General features: G+C 40.0%; 1 protein-coding gene across 2 annotated transcripts; it reads left to right on the forward strand.

Annotated features, from left to right (window-relative positions):
* Window positions 1-7,721: 7,721 nt before the first annotated feature.
* Window positions 7,722-18,105, forward strand: pax9 (paired box 9). Of its 2 annotated transcripts, XM_018756165.1 has the most exons (4): window positions 7,722-7,894; window positions 8,531-9,163; window positions 11,784-11,923; window positions 16,884-18,105. In XM_018756165.1, exons 1-4 carry the CDS (start codon window positions 7,891-7,893, stop codon window positions 17,136-17,138), a joined length of 1,032 nt encoding a protein of 343 aa, XP_018611681.1. In that variant the 5' UTR covers window positions 7,722-7,890; the 3' UTR covers window positions 17,139-18,105. The 2 variants fall into 2 exon arrangements, with proteins under 2 accessions (XP_018611681.1, XP_018611759.1); XM_018756243.1 differs by lacking the exon at window positions 11,784-11,923 and having other exon boundaries at window positions 16,884-17,150.
* The last annotated feature ends 3,096 nt before the right edge of the window (window positions 18,106-21,201 follow it).

Raw genomic sequence — 21,201 nt, forward strand, 5'->3', positions numbered from 1 at the left:
TAAAATTGTGTGAAAATGTGCCTCCTTTGCAAATGACTGGAAATCTTGAGGAAGATAGATTTGTGTCCAGGATGCTGCTGCACTGGAGAAGGGTGAGAACGACACGTATGTAGGAAGGACCTTCATGTGACACCAGATGAGGACACACATGTCATGTGCCTCCCCAAGGAATGTTGAGCCACCGGATTTATATCGTGTACCAGCGGCTCAGGGAACGAGACTCAGTAATGGAGATGCGGGTGGGGGAGGGGGGGGGGACCATTTTTATGAGCTACAGGAGAGCATCCCTGAAGACGCTGCATCATGAGCTCCATCACTGCGATCCAGGAATCCTTCATCTCAAGAAAAAAGGGACGTTTCCGAAGTAAACTGAAAGTGATCCGCAGTTAAAGTAGCACGTTTCCACCGGGTAGGAGACGCGCAGTCGCAGTTCAGTTTCGAGTCTGCACTTTATTACATTCCTTGTTTTTTGTTTTAATTCTTACAGCAGAATACTGTTTTCAGTTGTCTGCACTAAATATAGTGCAATACTCACTTATACGTTTTTTTTTTTTTTTAAAAAAACAACTGAAAAAGCGCCGATCGCTGAGGTACCGGATTTAAAAAAATATATATAATTTTAACAAAAAGAAATTAAATTTCGCTAAAATGTGGGCAAAGAAGCTTAATAAAATCGTAATTAAAAGGCTACTTAAGTGTTTATGATTTATATTCCCCTTTACTTAAATTTATAAACTTAAATTTATATTACTAAACTTAAATTTATATTCCCCTTTACTTTACTTGAAATTAGTATTGTCAAATTTCCACTAATGCCCTCGTTAAGTAACAAAAGCGTAATAAATAACAAGGGAAAGAGATAAGTAACAATTATTCGTACTATCGGTATCTGCTCTTAGTTAACCTGCTGACATTGTATTGATTGTAAAAAACTGTCATTGCTTTGGACAAAGCTATATGAAAATAATAATAATACTAATTTCCATTCTGCCAACTGGAATGGAATCACACATCATCCGAGTCCCTCTGTGAGAAACAATTCGAAACATTTTTCGACTGACCCATTCCGCTCATTCATTTTTATTATTGACTTAGTGCTCAGCTTTATTATTATTGCTAAGATTTCTATTTAATGAAAGAGCGGCATTTCAGCCTCTGAAAAGCCTTAATACAAAATAAATCAGACACAAATATAACCGCAAATATTTCTTATTTTATTTTTCAGGTTAAAAAACCTATATATACAGTTTTATGGTTAAATTATAATATTTTATCGACTTTGTTATAGGGTTAAGCAGCAAAGTGAAACAAACCAACAGGAAACTACAGGCTGCCTGTATTTATGTCTTAAAGCTCTCGTTTGAGGACATATCGTGGCAGTTGTCAGTAGAAAACACCCAAACACTGAGATGAACTTCCTTAAAAGAATCCTGGAATTCTGCATGGAGATGCAAACGTCGCAGGCGAACGGAGATGTGTGTCCGGTGAACACGCGTGGTGTCGCTGAAGTGTGTCCGGTACACGGCGCTACCGCGCGCGGCCGCCCTCTTGGCTACACCTCGGATTTTAGAGAAGGGAACAAATGATCATTAATGACCAGGTTGTAACTTAACGGATGACTGACATACATGTCATGTTAAGAACAGCTGAGAACACAAAATGGAAAGATTTCAATAAAGGGCTGATTGTTGCGCAATAAGGAACGGAGCGCGCGGTGCGGCGCGCGGACCGAGTCCGTCAGAGTCCAGCAGCAGGAAAACACACTCGGCAGCTGCTCTCCTCCTCCTATAGGCTATGGGTGCAGAGAAAACGGCGTCTGTCACACACATTTCGTGTTTATTTTATGTGCAAATGTGTCGCTTCAGTGCTTCCATGAAGTGATCAGTATTTGAATAAAACAGTTAATTATGAAGTGCCGGAGGTCGGATGACATGATGACATGATGATGTTCGAAGTGTGACACACAGTGACAGTGCACTGATGAGAAATCTGAGAAAGCAAAACCACAAAAACACAGGTGACTAATAAATCCGGCATAATCTTTCTTTTCTTCTGGTTATTAAATATGCTTAAGGCCTCTGTTTGTCAGCAGCACGAACAATTATGACAGTGACGATAATAATAATAATAATAATAATAATAATAATAATAATAATAATAATATACTCAGCATCTGTTCCTGTAAAATTCTGATATTACACCGTGCCTTCCAAACGAGAAAGCAAACAGGACTATGCAAAATTCTTGACAATTAAGTTACTATATTCATGAAATTATTCCACACAAGTTACGAATTCCACAAAGCGCCAGATTTCAAGAAGAGCTCATTTCTAAATCAGACGCAGTGTATTATACATTATAGCAGCATCGATACAAAAGCAGTAATGCATAACTAAAGTTTATTAACTGTAATTATGAATGCAGATGCAGCTCGTACTGTAACAGAAAGCTGAACACCTGACTTGTCGATTTTTGCAGAGACTTCGACACACTTCTTCATTGGATGTTTAGAAACAGAAGGAGTTGACAAAAAGTCACCGGTGTGATTTTTTTTTAGAGCAGAATATTTGGTATTTTCATACCAACTAGACATCATACATAATAAGGTGACGGGTGACAGTGAAGTGCTGAATTTCATGTACAAGTAATATCTAAAGAATCTGTCTTATTATCATAGTGTTTGAAGATGGATGAGGCCTCAGAGGCTCTGGGAACACATTCCAAAATAGTACGTGATGTGTGCAGCGCGCGGATCACATGTGACTTGCAATGTAAGAGCTCTCTGAATACAGTGTAACATCGTTTCACGCGCAGTACTGAAATATCACTGCATATGAGTCAATGTACTTTTTGTGCATCCAGCGTGTACTTTAATTTAACGTTCCTCACACGAATCAACACGTACATGAAACGTTTTCTGACGGGTTTCCCCCAACCGCACCGAACGAGTACGAAGTACCTCGTTCCAGCCGGTAGGGGGCGCCACAGGCACGAGGCACCACAGGCACGAGGCACCACAGGCGCGAGGCGCTGGGAGGAACGAGCCGCTCTCACCTGTCACTGAAAACAGTTGTGCGCCGTTTTGGAGCCGCTTTCCTTCAATCGCCTTCCTAAAAGATCTCCAGTTTTGCGGAGCGACAGGACCGATAAGCCATCCTTATACAAATTAATACATTTACAAATACTTGGTGGAAAAGAAGTTGTGTGTGGGCGTTTTTGCTAAAACCTCCTCCCTGAGTTATTTATTCAGTACAGTCTTTTTGCATTTCTGAAAATAATTTCAGTTCCTTCTCGCCTTTAGGAAATACTAAACTCTATGTAAATCGTAAATCTGCTAAAATTTGATACATAACTTGAAATTTTTTTAAAAAATCAACCAATTAAAACTTGGATATGTATGCAACAACAAACAACAACAACAACAATAATAATAATAATAATAATAATAATAAGAAGAAGAATGTCGTTTAGTTTTAAGATTTTATATACATATTTAAAAGGGGTACATAAATAAATAAATTTGTATTGCTCATAAATATATATCAGCTCCACCGTCAGTTAAGAAGATATATTATCATTTAAACTGGTTCAGTTAATTAAATGTATTTTGAACGTATCCCAGACAAGTCGGGCATTTGACAATGAAATCAATATGCCTCCGCATCACTGCGTTGCCATCATCGTCCTAATTATCATCTAGCTGTACAAGAGGTCTCTTCAGGAATGACACTTATACAGCCATCATTCTATCTAATCTTTCCTTAATTGTCACTTACAAGTGGTTTCAATTTGTGCCTTCAGTAAGCAGTGAAACTAGAGAGAGGAAAAAACTGTTCAACCAAGGAGAAAGTCAAGTACACAGAAGATAGGAGAACAGCTGGAGCTGGATCATGTAGATAGTTGAATAAAACTGTTAGGCTTGGCTGGAGTCAAACTTATCATTTTCTACAGACCTTTCAACTGAAAAAAGTTATACGCTTATTAAGCAAACCATAAAAAGCAGTTCTGGATATTAGGAGGGGACATCGGTCGATTTAGGAACACATGAATTTGACTACTGGAATTTTTCACCGTACTGGCACTTCGCTCGCTTGATGCTGATACTGAAGTCGGACGCGTTCAATGTTGTTCAAGTTTTCCCGCAACAGAGAAAAAAACGGAAGCGCGAATGAAAACGCGCACGCGCTAATTCTACAATAACGTGGCGTTAAAATTCACCACCTTTCGATGTCGAGTCTGACCTTGTGTTAAGGTTATGAAACGTACCTGGAGAAGATACCATGCTGATATGTACAACAACAATTATATCAGTACATGAACAATACGCCAACAGAGATACGTGTGTCCCTTCATCTTTCCATATATATTTAAATAAAGACCTAAGATGTAGTCTGTGGTGTAAAGTGTCAACCTGCCTGCTCCGCTTACCTAAATTACTTTAACATTCATCAGTAAAATAGGTATTTCCTATTTATTCAACAACAGACTGCCTTCTCCAATTAAACCTTATACAAAACCGAGATTTCAGAATTAATCCGGTTGATTATTATCCAATATTAACCTTTTTGCATGTCCGGATTAAAAGGTTTGTTTGTCAAGCACCTTGACATTTTGAACAATCAGTATTCACTGATTAATAATTAAGATTACTCATTATTATACTCTCTAGGTATGATACAATGGTATAAAAATATAGCAATACAAAAATACTAGCTACTCAAGGCGAAGAAAATGAATATGTATAATTTTACTAAAAACAATAAGTATACAAGCTTTACATATTTGAAACGAAAACTAAAGCTGGCATAAATAATGTTACCATTTTTGAATGTTATATTTTATGACGAATAGCCTAATCATGAAGGTATACTGTTGACCACTGTGTCTGGTCCTTACAGTGAAATAACAGTATCTACGTCAATTACGATTTAAGGTGGAATCTGAGAAAAAAAAAAAAAAAAAAAAAACTTACCGACACGCTTTCGCAATGCATATTATTCTTGGGAGTACCGTGCGTTCTGTATATGCAAATTTGAAAATGTAACCACAGCAAAAAAAACAGCGTATATATATATATATATATATATATATATATATATAAATGCTTTAGGCAATTAAAATGACAGCAAGACAAAATACTAGCTATGTGTAAGGTCAATCTCCAGCGGTCTCCTGGTCAAGGTATTACCATTTTTTATGCTCTCATCCTTGTCTTTATCATTCCATGTGGACGACTGTACCGCTAGACACAAGTCTTCATCATCATCCCATGGCCGATACACACAACTGGTCTCTCATTCCGCAGTTTTTAATGGCAATGGATTGAAGTGTGATGCACCTGAGGGCGATCTGTTGGATCCAGGTCAGAGGAGTGTTACAGTAGCCCGACCAGCACGGTGAGTAGCACTGTGACCACCTACACACAGTGGTAAAAACACAGTCTGCGGCTGTTACAGTATCCGGTGTTAAAAAAAAAAAAAAAAAAAAAAAAAGTATAACAAAGATAGTAATGGCCCGACAAAGACCTCTGCTCTTTTGGCCGTGACCTTGTTATTTCGCTCCCCACATCCATTGAGCACAATGAAACACTCATGATCGTTAACCTTTACCCCCCGGGGACAGGGAGACACGCGCGTGGAAAGATGTTTCTCTAACACACGCGTGTACAGTTCGCACTTCTAACTAATAGTGTCGCGTCGTGATGCACCTGACTATTAGGGGGACCTTTATAAAAGTTTATTTAGCCGCCGTCTTCGGCCAGCACAATCTACAATGTGAATTTTATACACTAAGCATTCAGTCGGTGACCCATTTATAATGCGGTCGGGTATTTACTGTAGTGATTATGGTAAGAAGAAGCACAACAAGAGATCAAGAGTAGAAGCGGGATTCCGAACCTAGAATCTTGACACTGCAAGACAACAGTCCCGCCAGCACCTCTATCATGGAAACAGGTCCATACTTCGTTGTTACTGTTAAAAGGATAAGTGTGACGCAACGGCAAGTGGAATATCGCATTAAATCGTCCTAGAGACTAACAAAAACAGAGTCGCATAGCAGCCAAGAATAAATCCGAGCAAAAGTATTGAAGGAAAACGATAAAAACAGCCACATATAATCATCATGATTATCATGTACTCCTATTAGGAACCGGGCGGTAAACCCGGCATGTGAAGTGAAGTGAAGCGAAGTGAAGTGTTAGTTCTCCGTGGACAGGAGGAGGAAGAGCGCGGAGACGAAGGGAAAGAACCGGAGACGAGCGCGCGCTGCAGTATAAACAGGAAACCTACACGTCGGTGACACGCGGAATAATTTATTGGGTTTCCAAGACGAAGAAACAGGGGAAGAAACGCTAGACTTGAGCCCATAGTCCTGGCCCACCTGAGACGAGCTTCTACACATCAGCGCACAGCCAACAAGATGTTTCATCATCATGTCCCTCTTAGTGCCTGATATAAGTCATTATTACCTGGAACAAATAGCACATATAAGATATGAAAGCATTAAATCTGCAATACGAACTCAGGATGAACACGAACAGAACAGCCGCCCTACTTATATACCTACTAACCTACCTAAGGTGAGTAAGTAGCATAGATTTACATTTAAAGAAATTGTTAAATAAGAAGGAATTTTTGACTGCATTAGACTAGTTGATAGTTCTCCCAAAACTTGAGTCCATTCGTGAATTAAAAAATGTTCAAACAAACCTGCTTCATGAAGATAAGGTAAAAGAAACAACTGACAAAAACAAACGTAAAGTTCTTGTTTCGCAGTCGTATGTTATTCACACACTAACATTAGTAAACATTACATTTACATCAGGTATGAGTGTGGTGAACGGTTTAATGAGCTAAAACTAAAATGGCTTAATTAGTCAAAATCTATTAGGATATTTTCTTATCTGTCAACATAAGCAGTTGAGCGTAGAGGAAGAGTTAAAAGCCAAAAATAAACAAATATCAAACAAAACCACTCGTTTCCAAAGAGGGCTACTCATTATTTGACTCACTTTTATATAACCTGCTATTATTTATGATAATATCCATAACTAGCCTACGCACAAAACATATGAATTTTTGCGTTCTTATTTTAAATAGCAACTTGTAAAAATGTACTCTATTAATTAAAAAAGAAACTTCTATTTGCAGAGTCAAAAAGTGATTAAATCCATTATTACTAAACTTGCCTCAAGATTTGATATGTAATTAAAAAATAATGTATGCCTTAACAGAGCTGGCACAAAAATAGGAAACTTTCTTCTGCTGTATATTTGTTTGAAATTACGTCAGTCGCATACACCTACAATAATAAAGCAAACAAAACAGATTGCAGATTCGTTTCTTTATTTATCAAAAGAAGTAAAATAGTCATGACACAATATGACACAACACTAAAATTACTTGCCTTTTCACATTTGTCTTAATTACATCTAAAAAAGTTCCGTCGATCAAACGAGACGACAAAATGTTATATTTTTATGAACTTACCATTCCTATGCCTCGAAATATTTTAATACATTGCTGCTTATCGGGCTTCTGTTCACAGGAAAAGCCCCCAGAGCGGTGACTGCTTGTCATGTCCGTCTCCCCAGCCAATAGAAACGAAGCTAGGAGGGAAACCTCAACGCGATTGGTCAGCTTCCTTATGCGAAAAACAACGTGTTGGAAGTCCGGCCCATAGTGGAAGAGAACTGAAATGTAAGTCTGTCTTCTTTGCGAAAGGAAACAGAACGCGATTTCCACTCTGGCTCCTATCATTAAAGCTGCCGCATTACGAGACACTTTTCTCTTTTCTTCGACAGGAGCGTGAAGACAAGCAGAACTGGACTCGCAGCTCGGGAGAAGGTGCAACTCCAACATTTTCATCGGTGCTGGTGGAATAAACGCGATGGGTGAGTAAGTCTTGAGTGGTGGTTACGGGGTTAGGATTACACTAACGAGCTTGTCCTCAGGGCTTTGCCATTCATATTGAGCCAATCAGTATTTTCTCTAATGGAAGTATTAATAGCGCCAGCAGTTTCTGCACATAAACCACGGCGAGCTCCCCCGTGTACTGCAGAACATTTTCATTTTCATTCACCAACTCCTCCTGCTCGATCGACGATGTATGTTTTTTTCCCCAGTAATTTAACACTTCTGTTCGTCCCTTATTATAATGTATTCTCTCGGAGTATTTAGACGTTAGTTTTTTTGTGTTCTCTTGGAGAAAATGATCGACTGACACTAAAGTTTTTTTTTTTTTTGTCGCAAAGGCTCCCTCCCACTCTGGAAGTGTTGTCAAAATGTTTCTCGGAATTATTTCGATTTTGCTCATCCAGCATTATTTCGTACCTTAAGCCTTAGGCTTAGAAGTTTAGCGTGAAACTACTAAAATCCGCCGCACATCCTTGGTTAACACAGTAAACGAAAGCATAAGGCTTGAGCTGCCTTGGTCCGGAACAACATGCCGCGGTATCGATACCTATCGACCGTTCGCTTCTTTCTCACTCGCCCTTCTTCTCTTCTGCCTTTTTTTGTGTGAACTGCAGAACCTGCCTTTGGGGAGGTGAACCAGCTCGGCGGGGTTTTCGTCAACGGCAGGCCGCTTCCCAACGCCATCCGCCTGCGAATTGTGGAACTGGCCCAGCTGGGCATCAGACCCTGCGACATCAGCCGGCAGCTCCGCGTCTCCCACGGCTGCGTGAGCAAAATCCTGGCCCGCTACAACGAGACGGGCTCCATACTGCCGGGAGCCATCGGGGGCAGCAAGCCCAGGGTTACCACCCCAACCGTCGTCAAACACATACGGACTTACAAGCAAAGGGACCCTGGCATTTTCGCGTGGGAGATCAGGGACAGACTTCTGGCCGACGGGGTGTGCGACAAATTCAACCTGCCCTCCGTGAGCTCCATAAGTCGGATTCTTCGCAACAAGATCGGGAATCTGTCCCAGCAGAACCAGTACGAGTCGATCAAACAGGCGCCTCACCCTCCGCCTCAAGCCACCATCCCCTACAACCACATCTACTCGTACCCGACTCCGATCGCTGCTAGCGGGGCCAAGGTGCCCACTCCGCCCGGCATGCCTGCACTTCCCGGACACATGGCAATGCACAGGATATGGCCGTCGTCCCATTCCGTCACCGACATCCTGGGCATTCGCTCCATAACAGAGCAACCAAGTAAGCAAACCGCTTCCTTCCTCGTCACCTCGGCTCGTGCAGTTGACAGCGCAGGGCCGCCGCGGTACACATCACCTGTACCACCGAGTCACCACGTGACTTCAGCCCAAAACGCTTCCTCTCCGCACTGACCCATAGCTGCTTTGACAGACAGACGTGCGCGGTTATGGACAGTTTATCATATTACAATACGAAAGACATTCATTTAGGTGCTTAGTCATGGTTTTGCTTTCTGTGTCATCATTATCATCATCGATAATAATGATACTAACAATTTAAAATGCGATATTTGTAATACGATATATTGCTGAAGTTGAATGTGTACCATAACAAAAAAAAAGGCACACTATAATTCATAACAAAATTTTGTTTCACATCGTATGGCAGCTGACTGACAGCGGGTAGCGGCAAAGAAGGTAAAGAATGTTGAATGGAATGACTTGTGAAGATTAATATGTTTTATATGTTGCGTGTTATTGAAAGCCGGGTGCTGGGAAAAAAAAAAAAAAAAAACACGACTGTAGTTCAAACAGCTACATTAAAACAGATGGTTTCGGGGCTTGCAAGTTATAATTAGGGAGCGGATGTGGAATATTAGCTGGATAACGAAGGAAAAACGCGGCGGAGGGGGGGACTGGACTAAAAAATCAAAATGAGGTGTTCAAAGCTGCCATTTCTCACAGCCAGACATTTACATTTGAGCGGCTGATTCCCTTTATTCTCTCGTTACGAAGGAAACGCACGTCTTAGTTACTGCAGCGAATTTGCACATGATTTTTAGAACATGATGTAGAGTATTATAGAAAATCTCACCCGTGCATTCTTTGTATCGCGACAGTATTCTCGTTTTCAGATTGTGGTGGGTCCTCTACGTCACTTGATGAGCTTATTGTTGGCTCAGAGGACCAGTTCATGCTGGGAGTTCAATGCTGGCCTGTGGGAGCAGGCCTTGAGAGCCCCCAGCCGTTCATGTTGCACTTTAACTCACATCACCTAAACAACAGGCCTTCTTCGCTTCTTTTCAATGTTTTTTTTTTTTTTTTTAATTTTTTTAAAGGCAACATCAGATATTGGTGAAGTACAAGAAATCACTGGAAGGAATGCGTACTCAAAGAGGAACTTTCTAAACAATTTATGCATCCCCAAATTATTAGCAGATGTCTCTGTGGCAGGTTTTGAAAGCTGAATAAAATATAACGCACACTGTGCCACGTGAGAGCCCTTAGCAACGCAGTCACTTCAACAGCCACGAAACACTTCGTTTTAATCAAGTTTTCGTCCGTATTCATTTCATGGAATGGTTTCATTTTACTTGTCCTAAGCAGCAGTTTTGTAGTCTTACAACAACTACAACAACAATAATAATAACAATAATAATCATATCCGCTGTGCTGTTTTAATACGTAATGTCCATTTTTGCCAGTAATTTACAGCAGACTGGAAAGATCAACTTTTTTATTTCTTTGTAACAGTTATTTGCAGTCGTCATTGATTTACATGGAAAAACTTTGACATGTTCTTGAGATGAATTACGTTATATTACGCGCATTTCTATCAAAGAGCAAAACAAAAAAGTACACTTGACAGGCCACATTACAGTGAGACATAAAGTCTCGTTCTCAAGTCAGAAATTGGTTTATTTAGTACGTACACTCGAGTAAAACTGCCTCACTTTAATTTCACTGGGGATAAAAGTAACAAAAATTATATGAAATTTAAATAACTTATCTTCGCTACATGTTTAAACTTTTACCAGATAACAGTACTTAAATAATATTATATATTACGATTGTCGACCATTCCTTTGCTTTAAACAATTGAATAGGTTTGCTAAATCAGTTCTCGTCAGCGGGGTTACAGTCCACAATATTTATTTTATTTTATCAACTTGTGTAATACTCCGCGCAAGCAGTAAACATGGTAAACGCAGTCAGATTTTAAAGCATCGCAGTTGCTTATGCTTTTCTGAAATGTCTTAACGTCCTGCATCTTATCCGCAGCGAACAGGGCCTTTGGTAGGACACCTAACTAAAAACATTATTTCAACTGTTAGCCATTAAACGTTTAAAGAACAAAAACACACGCGCACCTGTCCGAACATATTAGACAAAGTAAGAATGTTGTAAAAGTGTTGTACAGAATGAGGCCAGTGAGTTGCTACGACAGGGAATTAAGGGACATGGCCATAATTCATACTTTAAAGCAGAGCTACTCAATAAGTGCGCGAAGGTTCTGGATCATGTCTCACTATCCTCTTAGACTATAATTTTCCATTATAAACTGATTCTTATTTTCTGATTTTTAAAAAAAAAAAAAAAAAAAATCTTTTCAAGTTTTTAAATACTAGGGCATTGGTTCAGCTTCAGCTTCCCGCAGTTGTTTGTCCTTAAATCTGTCTGTGTTTACTAATCTCGGGAAGAGTAAACATGGAGAGTAGTAAGAAGAAAGACGACCCCTTAGCAGCCCATCTTGGACATTCGAAGTGCACGGCCGGGAACGAGCCCGTCGTTGTGGGCAGAGTGGGGACCCAGTTACTGCGTGGGCTCGGGGGTGTGGGTGTGCTCGTCTCTTACCCTCTCTGACACCACTCTTCCCTGTCTCTTCCCTGTTTTGCCACCAGTTAGTGACAGTCCGTCCTTTCCCAGTGCCAAACTGGAAGAGTGGAGCGCAATAAACAGGAGTAATTTCCCCCCAGCGAGCTCTGCACTAGTCAATGGCGTGGATAAAGCCCACTTAGAACCCGAGGCAAAATACACACAGGTAAAAAGAACACACCTCCTTCATTTACAGTCATGTCTTGTGCGCTGTTCTCACTGACTCTCTCTTTTGAAAATCATGTTTTAAAAAGGCACCCATGAGGGACCTAGTCTGGGGTAGTTTAGCCTGCGCTACCATCATGCTGATGTTCCGGCTACGATTCGAGAGGAATAGCGACGACAAATTTATGGTGAAATTAAAGTGAGGTTTGCAGGTGGGAGAGAGCACACGCACCCGGCGCGCGGTCATCACGTGTGTCACCTGATCGCGTCATTTTATTGAACGGCGTCAGCGGGAGCATCTGGGGCAACATCATGCGCGCAAATGTTGCCATCATTTTCCCTGGACAGTTGCAGTGGGGCCTGCAGTCGCTCCCTGCAGTCGCTCCCTGCACATGGCGCAGTGATGACAGGAATTAATTTGGATCAGCATGAAATATCAGGCTAAACTTTAGCGTAATTATTATTGATTTCCCGCGCCTCGGGCTTCATGAGACTTTAGTTAACGTCCTTGTTTAGACAAATAGGGCACGAGCGCAAACCTGGCAAGGGTTCCTGGAAAGCGTGATCCGCGAGGAGAGAATTAGAATACAAGAACTATTAAGTGACTTTCTGGAAACTTCGCTGCTCTCCATCTGTATGACAAAACTCAAAACAGCACCAGTTCAACCCTCAATATTAACATGACAAGTTCTGCCACTGAACCGAAAGCATTAACGTATTTGGTAAAAAGGATTACATTTATACATCTACAGGAAATTACGTGATGAAAGGCCTCGTTAGAGTTGATTGTTATTTTGTTTCCTTTTACATGATTCAAATTTTAAATCGTGGACTCCATGTCATACAAACTTTAACAGTCAGGCGTTATGGAAAAATCAGCTGACTGCTGTGGGACCATTTATAACAATTTATTAAAAAAAAGGCGATTATTTTCTGCTGCAACACATACAGGGAAAATGCAATATTTGTTTTTGACAGTCGTTAAAATGAACAAATGCAAACAGCTGTAGGCTGTAACAACGTACTTTAAGGCATGTTTATGTGCGTTAATTACAACTATAGAAATAGTTTCGCAAACCACGGATTTTCTGCATGTGCATACAAGATACAAAATTTGAGAGCTGGTAAGTTTGTGCCCTGAAATTTACACAAAGAAAGAGTCTTATAATGGTAACTGATTCTGAATAGTGTTTAAATGACGCAGTTTTTACACGATCAGTTTTTAAAGAAAGGCTATTAAGATTTACAGTCAGTGTGATCGCAGGGAAAAATAACCATTTTTTTTAAAAGTCTGAAATGACAGCTGACAGGAATGACGTGCAGAATTAAAATGATGCGCAGTATTGGCGTTATCTGGACTCTTTTTCAGTTTTGTGATATCTGCGGTCATAAATTAAAAATTAGGTAATCGAATTATCCAGTCGAATCAACTATGGAATAAACGCTTTCCTTGTAACTATGTTTCTGGTAAAAAATGAGTGTATCTGAGATTTATTGATTTTTAATTACTGGATTATTTAAGTACGTTTCGAGTACCACCAGAGGGCTATACCCAAAGAAGCAAACTAAATAGACTTGAACATCTGATATTATTAATCCGTATGTTTGATATTATTAATACGTTACCATTGCAGGTGAAAAACATTTTGTTGACCATATTCATCGCTGGAAGTAAAACAGAATCTTTACCCGAATAAAGGCATCGCAAGGGTTACATCGCGTTACATTTTCCGCATGCGCTCGCGCGCGGGGCATACACCCATACTCGGACAGACACACACACACGCACACGCACACGCGCACGTGCACACGCACACGCACACGCACACGCACACACACACACACACACACACAGAGACAATTTCCATTCTTTGCCTTCTGCTGGTTTCTCCTTCTGCTCCCTCGGGATGTAATCCGCTGCCACGATTTATTATCCTTATTCTGGATTCGCAATTAAACCACGTTGTTAATGAGTTTCCTCTATTCGGTTCGCAGCTGGCAACTCGTCGGCCGTCGGCCTCCTTATTATGCTTTTGTGTTTATTTGAGCAAAATGTTTCTGTGACTAGAGTTCTTATTTTGTACACCGTGAAATGCGGGTAATTATGGAGGAAATAAGTCATAGAAACACACGTGCTTACAGTGCTAGGAATTTCAGCAAGGTAGACTGTATAAGAGTCCGCAAAGACTTGAGAAAATATAACGTCTATTCTAATGTAAATATGGAAGTTTTCCAAGTCTGGTATTATTAAGGTGCTTCAGTTGCTTTTTCGATAGTTTCGCCTGCGTACGCAAATGTACAATAGAGAAAATGAAGAGAAAATAGCGTTTCTCTCCTGTAATGTTCAGACACACTTTAGCGACCGGGATGTCAGAAAGTTTATTATTTATTATGGACTAATAATAACGTCCTATCCCGCTTTTTCAGTCTGAGGCACACCATTAGCTTTGACACACACCATACCATAAATAGAAAAATTAATATTTCACCAATTCATTACTACAGAACGCAAATTGGAGTACAGTATTTATAAGGAAAATTTCTCATATCATACCATAGCATACCATGACATACCATATTAATGAAATAGTCTTCACCATCATTGTACTAATCGGAAAAAGGTTTAATCTGATGCAAAAAGAACACGAGTTCATATATATAATATGTACACACACAATTGAATATATACAACTGAATCGGTATAGTGCATTGAAAATGTTATGAATACACATCACATTATTACACATTATTTTTATATTTAAGGATACAAATATACGAATGTGACATTAAAATAATGTGCAAAGTGTAATTAAATAAAGCTACAGTATAAATGAATGTATAATACAATCGGTGTGTCACATTTGTAATCAGATTCAAACTCCTAGATGAGAAAAATAAAACGAGTTTGATGATAACTGGAAATATTACTGTTAAGTCCACTGGGGGGGAATATAGAAAACCCAATGACGACACGGGCAGCCCTACCTGTGTAGAAAGAGGCTGTAAAAAGGGTTTTTAATCGTACGGTTTTACATCTATTAGTCATGTGTATGAGGTCACTTACACTGTGGTCTCTCGGTAAAGCCGAGATGTTTCATATTCCCACTGGAACAGCGTAAAGATTTACACCTTACAGATGTAACCCTGCTATGAAGGTAAATAATAGAAACGGGGGGCTTGGTTTACTTTCACCTTTGTCAATAAAACGGGTTTTTCCATCGACAGCAAATTTTTCTGCAACGTTTCGTTCACAGTAAACGATGGGATAACGACATGTAGAATTTTCACATTACAGTAAATTAATAAAACACTAATTTAATATATTAATAAAGATAAATATTCATCTGAAAACGTAATTTATAAATCGAAGTAGTAATGTTGGCGACAGGAATTCAATAATTCCACGAATATCGCCATAAATTACTCGTTTAAAAGGACATTTCTTTTAAATGTAACAATCTATAATACACTGCAAGTATTTTTTATTCCGTGCAGGTTTACATTAGGTCTTCTCGATTATGCTCCCTATATTTCTGGACGACATTCACATTCAAATTCATTTTAGTATTCATTATATTTTCTAGTTTTCCGGTCAGGATTTCATTAAATCGACAACTTTTTAAAACAAATAAATAAATAAATAAAATTCAGTTAAAAAAGCATATTATTGCAGGTTTTAATGTATAATTATGATAAAGATGTCGTTTTTAACCCAGGTAAATACTGTAGGTTAATTCCTTTTTTATTTTTTTTAATAGATCAGTAGATTTTAATCTTTCTAACTAAACACCATTTCAGGGACTGTTTTCCGAGCCTCATCCGAGATTTTCCCGCTAATTTTGCTGGAGCGGGACGAAGGTGCCGCTAACCTGCGCGGAAGAGCCGTGTACCTGTGCTGTCGGTCACCTGCGAGTGCGACAGCGCTGCTTTTGAGTCTCCGCGGGCTGCGTGCGTACGGGAGGCTTAGTTTCTGCAGTGCAACTCTTTTATACTGCTTTTTTTTTTTTGCGTGACAGGTTTATTTTAAACACATGATAAAGATGAGACCGTATGCCTATTGCACATGTATAATTAGGAATCAAGAAATCTGCACTTGTTATGACGTAAAAAGCTTTACAGTAGGAGATGCAAACAAAGTAAAAATATATTTTCAGCTTTCATTGCTTCAGAAAAAAACTGACTTCTTTCATCTGTAATTCTGGAAAATTATGCGTTTCAAGGAAAACAGTGACGCGATTTTACAGGGTATTTCAACATAAACCTACGTAATTCTTAAAGAAGGCCAATTAAGTGACCAGATTTTGACAGAACAGTATATTCTGATATTCCGGGATGGACTTTCCATCTCCAATAAAACACAAACATGGATAAAATTGTACTATACATTTTTACTAAAGTGCATATGAAGAGTTATTACTTTCAAGGTTTACTAGAAAATATGATACATCAGGGAAGTATTGAAGGGTGGACATTTCTTTTATCTGAAAAAAACACGTGAAAGTGAAAAATGGGCTTTATAAAATTCTACAACTGCATAAGCAGGCAAACAATGGACCAACACCAGAACCCTTCCAGAAAGATGGACCTCCGGGGAGGTGCAGATGGGGGAGGGATGGAGGCAGGGGGTGCAATGGGTAAAGACAGTAGCACAGGTGGGATAAATCTACACCAGTCAAACAAAAGGAATTACTTCTACAGAAACTATTTCCAAAAGTCTCAGACCACCCACAACACAGCTTTTCTTTTTTCTGTTGAAGCAATTTGGTGAATTCTTAAAGTTCTGAACTGTCTATCTGCCAAAAAAAAAAAAAAAAAAAAACACACACTCTATCCCCTTCTTTTTCTCTACATATACTGGCTTGTTTTCCTTTCCACCTCTCTCACTTCACTTCCTGTCTCACCTCACTCTCTCCACCCCTTTGCGCTTCCTCTTCACTTTGTTCTCACTGTCTCCTGTGCAGACGCCGAATGGATTGCCCACAGTGAGCAGCTATGTCACAGCTCCCAGCATCCCTCCATACCACCCGCCCACCCAAGTGTCACCCTACATGGGATACAGCGCCACCACGCCGGGCTATGTGACCGGCCCCACGTGGCAGCCGGCCAGTGGCAGTGCCCTCTCTCCCCACAGCTGTGACATTGCCGCACCGCTGGCCTTCAAGGGCATTCCAGGCGCCCGTGAGACTATTCACCCCGTCACGGCCTCAGCATTCTGACTGCCCGCCTCACCCCTGAGAGTGGACAGCGGCAGAGAAAGAGAAAGAGAGAGTTCTATCTCAGCACAATGTCACCTCTCCTACATTATTTATAGAGCCGCACACAAAGATCATACGATGATGTGTGCTGCGTCCCCCTCGACCCACTAAACCAACACTGTGCTCTCCTCCTGATGGATTGGCAACCAGTGGGAAAACTCTTGTCCACCCAGTGGATGAACATCTCTGTGCTCTTAAACAGAAAGCTAGTGGAACAGAACTCGGAGACGGTGGGACTAAAACACTAAGACCACTTCAGTCCATTTGTCCTGTGATATGGCCATTAAAAAAATGATAGACTTAGCAAGCTTTTATATTTTATTTGTGTGCATTTTTTTGCGAGGTTTTTTTGTTACAATGAGTCTTACTAAATGAGACTAAATTAATAAAAAAGAATATGACGGTCATGTCAATTTGTATTTTAGCTTTTTTCAGGGTGTTAAAATTTGAACATTTTGTCACATTTGTCGGTTATGTTTTTGAAAAAGTGCTGGTTTAACAGAACACTTTTTAAAGCTTCTTTTAAGTGTATCCAAGAGTGCCTCATTTTTATTTATTTCACTGTAAGGTACATTGAACAAAGTGCAATTCCAACAAGAACGACATTATTTGTCATGGTACGGCAATTCTACAGACATTATAGCACACCCAGCATTGATTTCCTCTGTCAAAATTACATTATATGGGTTATAAAGCTGCACAGATCCAAATGTTGCACAATAAAAACTGAATGTATCCTATTAAAGTAATGCTTGACAAAGAACTATTTGCAAATCGCTGATGGGGAGAGTTCTGAGAGCTTGCGCTTGTTGTTAATGCTGACCATCACAATAAATCCAGAACAAGTGCCATCAAGTAGGAGGATGTACTAAACAGAATAATTAATAATTATGTGTATATACTTAGATGGAAAACCACAAGACCTAAATACCAGCAATATTACTGTAAATACTGTTCAGCGAATTACTGCAAATATTGAAATCCATATGTCCAACTAAGCATAAAGCTGTATAAGTTTCTTGTTTCTAAAGATTATAACTTTACTTTCTAGGTTTTTATGTTATCCCAAAACTTTAATTTGGTCTAAAAAAATCAAATAAGCTATGGAACAGTGCATTATTTTAAGCTCTCAAGGGTTTTAAAATGACAAAAGACATTAAAATTACACTACAGGATATACAATTTTAACGATGTATGTATTACGTTTGTTGCATTACTCACAAGCTCAGCTTCTTTTCTCAAATGTGAAGCTGTATCACATTTAATGTTTTCAGCTATTCATGTATTTGTGTTCACTGCACGACTCGTACCTTTGACCCATCGTGTTGGACTGGACTCCTCTGTTCCGGAAGTGTTGTTTTCACATACCACATGTGCACGTCAGTGTCACTGAGCATTGGTCCATATGGGCAGAACAGGCTGAACAGGGCTGGGTGTGGTTGAACATGCTGGTTAGAGGAATGAGATGTACAAGACAATGTCAACCAAATGACAGTTTTCACAGAAAAAGGACAAAGTTCTCTTGTTGTCCGAGATAATCCGAAAGACTTTCCTGTTTAATATCCATTTTAGTAAATGCCAGTTTTCAATTCTTTCATTCTATATGGTTAGCCAGTGGTATTACTCAAAATACTACTAGCATTTTGACAAGCAAACAGATAGCAGCCACTTTTATCCCCGATATAATTGCATATATAACTTGACGTTTTTCTAGAAAAAAACTATATACATCTTTCAGCGGACTCACTTCAAGACAGGGATTCCCAGAATTGCTTCATACACTCTCAGAAGAGTAGAATTCAACTGGGTGATTTGATAACTTGTTTAAACACATTGCAGAAATCATTTCTAGGGTTTATGTGTCATCACGGCAGAATTTAGAGTCTGCAAGCAGACTGCTAACAATCTACGACGACAGAGAAATCCCCCGTACATTCTGCTTGGGTACTCATTTGACTGCAGCGTGCAGGGGTGACCTCATGTGTGTACATACATTAACGCTGTGCAAACACAGGCGCAGCAAGAGCCTGTGGTCGGCTGTACAGGCGAGCCACTGGACGCAATCCGAAATACATCAAGCGCTCCGGGCACAAATGAGATAGGCACCATTATTTGCCCGTCAGACGCAGTTAAATGGAAGGCTGAGGCAAGATGGTGCTTAATTGGGGTGAGTGCAACAGCGGTGGTGGCGGGAAGAGTGAGCCTTCAGTGCAGGGTGACTCTCAGCATTCTTGGGTAAACAGTCACCAAGCAAATGCTCATTTGACTTGGAAAGCACTTTCAGCATGGCTCGCGGTCATGGACCGTTGCCTAGGGATCACGTTGCTTTTTCTCCTCTTTCAACAGTAACTGAACCGCAGTGTACATACACAGAACCATCACACATCACATCTGCCTGGCCCCACCTTGAATAAAGAGGTTCCTCCCCCCTGCCAACATTTCCAAGCATGGAGACTGAGCTTCTGTTCTGTACCTGCAATGATGCTAACGTGGGCAAAGAATCATATGGAGCTCCACGGTTGTCAGTCCACTCTCAGCAGTGTACTCTTGACGTTGGTCTCTATCCAGAAGCCCCGCATCTGCTGTGAAGAGGACGGCACAATTCCTGCTAGCATGTCTGCAGCTCACCATTACAGACACCCAACATCTGTGGATCAGTCTATTAACATTATTGAGAGGCAACAGAAATTCTTGAAGTGGCAAATTGCTTTGTGAAGAAAGAGTGGTTAGTAGTTGTAACTCAAAGGCTGGCATTTCACTTCTTAGCAGAGACCATGGTTTTGTGTCTTTAAATTGTGCCAACAGATACATTAGCTAAGCAACGTGACTACAATAAAAAGAAACTAAGCAAATTAAAAATAAGCTTAATTTACAAGCTAAAATCTTCTGAAAAGACATTAAAATAGCTTCAACTCAATTACTCATTGCAAGTCTGGTGAAGTTTTGTCATTTGCACACCTATGCAATTAATATTTGGCTTGAAAGGTGGTATAATAACATTACATACCATTACCTGCTTTGCCAGAAGACATGTGTTTGTCACAGTCGAAGGACATTTTGTAGTACCTGCACATAGTAAAGCCCCGTTATTTGGTGTGGTGAGCTCCGGCAAGTTGGACAGCGAGAAATCTTTCGTTGCTGAGAATCTATTAACATTAGAGGCATCTTGATTAAGTCACCACAACAAAGTTCTACAGCGAAGCCATACCAATGGCTCCAGGACTACACAGGGGTGGGCCACATATTTCACAAAACTGAGCCCTTTGTGTTAACAGAAGATGTATCATCTGACACAACTGCTATTCAAAGTATTATACATGGTTCAGGTGCTAAAATGCATTAATGGGTATGTATGAAGGTATATAACAGTATTTTGATTCAGTTCACTCAGCGCTCTGAACAAATTTATAGATGCAGTGTCGGTCCTGGTCTTGTACTGGGTATTGTGTCATAAGATTTTATGATGCGTTCCTTTTGAATTTCATCCCACTCAGAAAGCCAATTCGTCACCCGTGTGAGGGCTCAGAATATAAACACATAATGCTTAATCTTTAAAACATGGCTGATACATCAGTGAACGACATCTGTTTATAATTAATTATGGGAAAGCTTAGTCGTCAGTAAAATGTAGTATGGTTATCCTTACTTGGGTCCATACGACAAGGAGAACAATCGGGTGTATTGCACTAACACAGAGCAGAGTATCCCAGCCTTCTGGAATTACCTGGTTACGTGCTTACAAGGTGGAAAAAGCAAGGAAAGCCGGTAAATCCAAACACCTTAAACCTGGGGCTTTTTCACAACAGGTGAGAAAACTAGAACCACCAAATGGCAGCAAACCAAAACAAATCTGTGGGTCTGGCCTGCTCTAAATGTCAAGTTAAACAGAGGGAAAATGTGGCATTTATGCATGCAGGCATGTGTGCACAAATTGTCATAAAAGGAATCGCAGAAAGCAGGAGCTAACTGTTGCCTGCGCCTCTGCAGCTAGTGCCTCATACATACCAAATTTGAACCTGTAGAA

This window comes from Scleropages formosus, chromosome 15, assembly GCF_900964775.1.
Source record: "Scleropages formosus chromosome 15, fSclFor1.1, whole genome shotgun sequence".
In the NCBI taxonomy this organism is placed as follows: domain Eukaryota; kingdom Metazoa; phylum Chordata; class Actinopteri; order Osteoglossiformes; family Osteoglossidae; genus Scleropages; species Scleropages formosus.

Excerpts from the sequence above, each read along its gene's own strand:
- pax9 (XM_018756165.1), top strand. Across the intron at positions 9,164-11,783 it reads CTCCATAACAGAGCAACCAA|TTAGTGACAGTCCGTCCTTT; the intron begins GTAAGCAAACCG and ends TTTTGCCACCAG. Across the intron at positions 11,924-16,883 it reads CCGAGGCAAAATACACACAG|ACGCCGAATGGATTGCCCAC; the intron begins GTAAAAAGAACA and ends TCTCCTGTGCAG.